Source organism: Vicia villosa, linkage group LG5 (genome assembly GCF_029867415.1).
Source record: "Vicia villosa cultivar HV-30 ecotype Madison, WI linkage group LG5, Vvil1.0, whole genome shotgun sequence".
Classification (NCBI taxonomy): domain Eukaryota; kingdom Viridiplantae; phylum Streptophyta; class Magnoliopsida; order Fabales; family Fabaceae; genus Vicia; species Vicia villosa.
Window position 1 is genome coordinate 134,621,127 of NC_081184.1, and position 6,509 is coordinate 134,627,635.

The window sequence follows — 6,509 nt, forward strand, 5'->3', positions numbered from 1 at the left end:
TACTACACTATCATTAAAATGAAAATTGACTGCTAAAACCTTGTGAGTAAATAATATTAACAATAACCAAGAATTTGAGCTTGAGTGTAAACAAGCTCCTTCTAAGAAACGAAAGTTCGGGAAATATCGAGTTCAATTCTTGGTGTAAACAATAATTGGTCAGTGTCATGACCTCTCAACACAAGCTCTGGATTACTAAGACTATATTCTCCTAGAGCCCCATTTAGATGAGTTTATTATATCTTATGTGGTTTACTTGTTTTTCCAACACCTTATCAAATATATAACTTCTCGGATTGCATTAGAAAATTGCAATACAATAGATAAAGTTATATTAGAAAACAAGTTACACGTTCAATATTAAAAAATTGCAATATAATAGATAAATTTATATTAGAAAACAAATTACACGTTTAATTTTAGACAAGAATTCTTCAGACCATTGTCTGAATTTTGCTATTTAATCGTTAGAATTTGATTTAATGTTTCTAGTTCTTCAACCTCTCCTTCGTTCACCTCTAATTTAATTTGCAAAGTAAAGAATATGTTGCAAAATGAACTAAAGGTGAAAGAAGAGGGTTGGAGAAATAGGGAGCTTTAAAACAAGTTTTAATGATTAAAGAGCAAAATATTTTTGTTTAGCATTGAACATGTAATTTGTTCTTCTAATATAATTTAATTTGTCATATTATAGTGTTCTAGATCAGACTAAAAGGTTATATGTTTAGTGAGCATTGGCAAAATAAGCATTTCACATAATTTATAATGAACTTAGCGTATATATCACAACGGTTGTTTAGAATAGCAGTTGTTAAAGTTTTTCTTTAAAGTATATCACAACAGTTGTTTGAAGTAACCGTTGTGATGGTTAGCGTGTTTCTTGATATATAATCACGTTCGCGGGACCGTAGTGAAAAACATCATACATACAACCATTTCTTACCTCACAACGATTAGTCAGCCTTTGTGGCATCCCTTTTCCACCTGTTGTGGAATCCCTTTTCCATAGTAGTGCTAGTTTTTATGAAATCATCCGACAAAGATTTTTAATCGACATCATTGTATCCTTCAAGGAAGAGAAACTTTTGATAATACAATACGAGATTCATGCTCTTTTTTAGGTACCTCATAACTTTTTCAATAGAGTGACAATAATCTATACTAGGTCTATTAGATAGAAAATATTAGATTTAGTACAATCAAGGACATACACGAGGCTACCAATAATGTTCACATATTCAAATTGTCTTAGACGTTTCACCACTGTTCATGAAGAGTTTAACACCTAGATTATATGGTGTAATTTTAATGGCATTGCTTCATAGCTTGTTTTAGACCATACAAAAACTTATATAAATTACAAATTTTATTTTCTTGTTAATGAACCAAAAAGCTTCAAGTTTCTTTATTTAGGGTTTTTCTTCCAAATCACCATTTAAATATACAGTTTTAACGTCAATTTGGTGTACCTCAAAATTGTAAATAATAGTCTGTCAAATAAACTTCTTACTTAATGTTATCCTTGTGGATGGTGAGAAGGTTGTTGAACAAGCTACTTCAAACACCAAAGAGTAAATTGTGACTTTAAAAACTTTTTAGAAAGCATACATAATTAATAGATTTTCAAAACAACTTTAAGAAGTTAGAAGAGGATAAATATGAATAAAATAAATAAAAGAATTGAGAAAAAAAGGAAAACACATGAAAAATTATTCTTGTTTTTTGAGCCACGAGGCATGCGTCCTGTCTCTAAGAATAGTACTATAAGAAGACAGATAATAATTAAAAAAAAGGGTAATGTTAACTTCTGTCCCAAGAGCTGTCCCAAGAGCACAAGTTAAAAAATCCATTTATAAAAACTTTGTTTTGAAAAAAGTAATACAAAAATTAATTTGATACTGTCATTAACATCAATGCACAATTTTTAAAATATTATTTTTTCAATAAATTCTTAACTCATATCTCTAGAGCACAAGTTAGCATTACACTTAAAAAAATGTTTGAATATGTCACGATAAGAATGAATTATAGTTTAGCAAACTCATTTACTAAACCGTTGCGATGTAGGTATAGACTAAGACAAGATAGGTGGAAATTCAGTGAGTCAATCACATGCACTCTTGTTCATCTCCTTTAATGTCTCCATCTTAGTGTTGAATTGTTTTGGTATAGTATTTTTTGCACAAATCCATACATTATCCCATAGTTGTTTATCTTTGAATATCTTTATGAAAATTTTCATGTTGTGGAAATGTGCTCATTTTCACGGTTGAGCCTGGATTTATATCCAATAACTCATGACAGTAGTCTCATAATTTACCAATTTGAAATCACTCAAGATTTTGGTTTCATTGCTTGAGTTATCTATAAATCATGTTACTCTCCAAATGTACTCCTATCATATTCTTCCATCATCAAGTAATAAGCCTCACCATAGGTGAGAGACGATTGTTGTCTCAACCTCAACTCCAACTTCTTAATAACATACTATTATTTATTGGTTTTTGAGTATTCTTGAATGTTCTTGGGCATCTGATATCTTTCAGAATCTTGATTTGAAAGTTATTTGTGATCCTATTACGTGAACAATATAGCTCCCATCTGCAATGTTCGAAGGAATATTTTGCTCTTGCTCTGACTTTATCTTTTTTTACTCATTTTTATCTCTTGCAATATGAATGCTATAGATTTTCATAACTTTTTTTAAATTCAACCAAAGTTGCAATCTAACTTCCACGAATTGAGCTTCAACATTAAATTGTGGAGAGCTAACTCTTAGTGGTTCATTTTCTTCATCATCTTAATGATAAGAGAACCACCCTCCATCACTTATATCATCATCACTTTTAACATGAGGATAACCAAATTTATTACTTTCAGCCATCAGATGCAACATAATACATGTTATTAACAAACAATTGGTACTTGGTACGAAGAATTGTTAACAAATAAAACTAAATAATTGGTAATGTTAGTATGAAGAATGCTAAGTTCTTCCTAACTTTAACAGCATTCTTCTCACACATACTTCCCTCCTACTTTAACAACATTCTTCTCACACATACTTTGCAATCACAAATGATACAACCAGCTTCAGTTCAGAGACGCCTTCTTTGTTGCATCGCATATCAAAACTTCAATACTTCAGTATAAAATGTTTTTTTTTCCCACAAAATACAATACCTCATGGATCAAAATGCGGGGCTAGATTTGAAGTGGCTAGAACTAGAACAAAAAAAATTAAATAAATAAAACCTTACAAGATTAATTTTTAACCTTATGAGTATATATAGCAGGGAATAGAAGAGAGGGCATAGTGCTGATATCTGAACAGGAAGCAAATACATTATAAATCAGAGCATACTACATAATCTATTCATCTTCTATGCCTAGCATATTGAAAGCTTCCACGCACAACAACTGTCGTCCAGGCACACAACTCAGAACCAGACAGCACTTAGAAACTTATACATTCGTGATATTGTAGGATTTCGAGAAATGATTCATTCCTTCACCAGTAATCCCCACAAGAGCATTTTCCATCTTTGAAATGATGAAATCTTTTGTTATCTCTGACAATCAGTTCCCTCCCTACAATCCGAGACATGATCTTGATGGCATTGTGGCAATCACCACATACACGAAGGTTCTTGATAATCCTAAGAGGTGTTCTAGGTGGAGTACTAATAAGACCATACGCAATTGCTAAACGTTCACTGTGGTAGAGCAAGGCCTGCTCCTTTGCTTCCTGATCAATGTCGTGAAGAACGTATCTTGTATCAGGAACATATCCGGCGTCTTTCATACTGTTCAAAGCCTTCAACTTCTCATCATCCTTGAAAAGAGTAGGATTCTTATACTCAATGATTCTGTTCTTGCCATCCAGCATACTGATTGCAGTATATTTTTTGGGAGGCGGTGTAGGGATCTTATTGGCAACCACCTTTGATGGGTCAAGACTAACTATCAACTCCTCAACATGGTCTTCAAGATCAACATCTCCATGAAGTCGAGCAAAACCCTTGAGGGTCTCCAATACTGTAACTGTAGGCTCAAATGGCAAATTCTTAATAAACTCCCCGGCTTCTTCGAGGTATCCAGATTGTCCAAGAACATCTAAAAGCCCCATGTAGTGTTCGACCCCTGGTTCAATTCCATACTTGCTTTTCATGGATTCAAAATGTAGATATGCATCCTCCACAGCCTCTGCACTAGCACAAGCAGATAACACTGCAAGCAAAGTCTCCGATGTTATCTCCAAACCCAGATCATTCATCTGCTCAAATAACTGCAAACCATCATCTCCCATTGTACTATTCGCGTAGCCACGAATCATCATATGCCAAGAATCCATATTTCTGTTGGGCATATGATCAAACACCCTCCGTGCATCAGTCATACTTTTACAATTTCCAAACATCTCAATCACCTTGTTATGCAACTTGAAATCACTCCTAAAAGTAGATTGCAAAAAATAATCATGAACTTTCTTAGCATCCTCAACAGACTTCAACTTACCGCACAAATCAAACAGAAGCTCAAAGCAATTGGCATCAGCTTTGACACCTTTTTCCAACAATTCAAGCGCCTCTTTAACCTTCCCCTCACTGCAAAAACGTGTCAAGTCAACAATTGAAGGAGGCAGAGCTTGTTCTTGAACATAACCTCGTTCATTCAACTGATTAGGGTTTTGGAATTGGTTATTAGGGTTTTGAAATTGGTTAGGGTGCCCATTTTGGGGGTTCCACTGATTCTGATTGTTCCATCGATTGGGACTACTGGGTGCCTGAAAGTTGGGATTTTGAGGAATGGGTTGCCGGAAGTTAGGGTTTTGAGGAGGTGTTGGTGGCCGGAAGTTAGGGTTTTGAGGAGGTGTTGGTGGCCGGAGGTTAGGGTTTTGAGGGTTCCAAGCCTGTTGAGGAGGAAATCGACCCTGTTGAGGATTATGATTATGGTGAGGAAATTGATTATGATGATTGAAGTGTTGAGGAGGAGGTTGAAAGGGAGTGTTGCGATCAGAGGGTTGTTGCTGAGGCTGATGAGGGAATCTACCGTACTCGTTGGGAAGAGCAGAGGTACTCAATGTTTGGCGGAAGTAGTTGCCATAGACGTAATTTGTTCGTATCTTGAAAGAAAATGATGAAGAAAGCATTGTGGTTCGTGCACGCTGAATCAATGGAAACGTCGCCATTTATTTTTCAGAGTGAGTAACTAGGGCGCAGAGAAATGTAGCAGATGGACGATGATTTTACTCCGCAGTAAAAACATGGGCTGCTCTTTTTTTTGGGCCTCGGCCCACGGAAGGAGGTTTATTTCTTGGTGTTGCTTAAGGCACCAGCCAATTTCTCATCTCTCCCTGTTATATGAGGCGCACATTTGAATATCCAAAAATGCTCCTAAGTAGTTTGGTGATGCATTTCCAAATTTACCTTTAGTAAAACGTCTTAGTAAAATGTTAGAGAAGTATCTTCGAAGTAACCTTTTATTTTTAAAAAGACAAACAATCTCATGTTTCTTAAGAAAATTAGTTTGGAGATGCATCTCCGAATTTTTGATGTGTAATTTTTTTAGAATCAATTTTCAAATTTGTGGTGTTTTCAATCCAAACTAATTTTAATTTGATTAAAAATGTCGTTATTTGTTTTAATGATTAATAAAAACAAATATTATAGAACTACGTAAAGCATTAATAAAATTAAATATTATAGAAACGGAATATATAAGTACAACCATTATTCTCAAAGTCGATTAAAATTAAATAAATTACAATCGAAAGACTCTATTGTGTATTCATAATCCTAACACAATGGTTCTTCCTCTGCCTACGGTAAGCACGGTACTTTGTGCCTCTGAAAAAATGGATTCTGCTAAGGTGGTTGCTTCATCTCCATCTCTCGCAAACACTCCCGACTCGATGCCTGACGTGTAAGCCGCATAATGTTGTGACCGCGCAGTAACACATCAACGGAATGGTCGGACCAATGTTTGCTAATCTTCCAAGAGCTCCTCATGAGCAGGCCTAATGGACGTTTAGGAGTGTCATGTGTCATGTAAGGGTGTGACACTTTATAGAATCATATGTAACCCGCAACATAGTTCCGCGGATATGTGGCCTCATGAGTCTGATACTCCACTAGTACCAGATGATTCTCAAAATTAGTGAGAATGTCATCCAGATCTCTATGGACAATATGGATAGAAGTAGTCTAGAAGGGTGACTTGGGGATGATCTGCACATATCCAAACTGTTGCATGCACCTCTCGGACAGATACCTGCATATGATGTTGGTCCCATAGGCCAACCATCCATAGTATAAGGAAATGGGGTCGAATAGATCTTTATCCCGGTGAGCACTGTATGACCTCCATTTTATATTGTTATGCTGAGTGCAGTCAATATACACACGGTACAATAAGATATGATCATTCTCGATGCTAGGGGCAAACCGGTAAGAAAATGTCCAATCATTAGTATATGTCAAAGAATGTTTAAAACCGTGGATATGGTG

General features: G+C 35.3%; 1 protein-coding gene across 2 annotated transcripts; it reads right to left on the minus strand.

Moving 5' to 3' along the window:
- Positions 1-3,209: 3,209 nt before the first annotated feature.
- LOC131602598 (pentatricopeptide repeat-containing protein At2g15690, mitochondrial) lies at positions 3,210-5,242 on the minus strand. Of its 2 annotated transcripts, XM_058874751.1 has the most exons (2): positions 4,873-5,242; positions 3,210-4,839 (listed from the first exon to the last, which is right to left on the minus strand). In XM_058874751.1, the coding sequence occupies exons 1-2, from the start codon at positions 5,189-5,191 to the stop codon at positions 3,512-3,514; spliced, it is 1,647 nt and encodes a 548-aa protein (XP_058730734.1). In that variant the 5' UTR covers positions 5,192-5,242; the 3' UTR covers positions 3,210-3,511. The 2 variants fall into 2 exon arrangements, with proteins under 2 accessions (XP_058730734.1, XP_058730733.1); XM_058874750.1 differs by having other exon boundaries at positions 3,210-5,242.
- Positions 5,243-6,509: the final 1,267 nt, after the last annotated feature.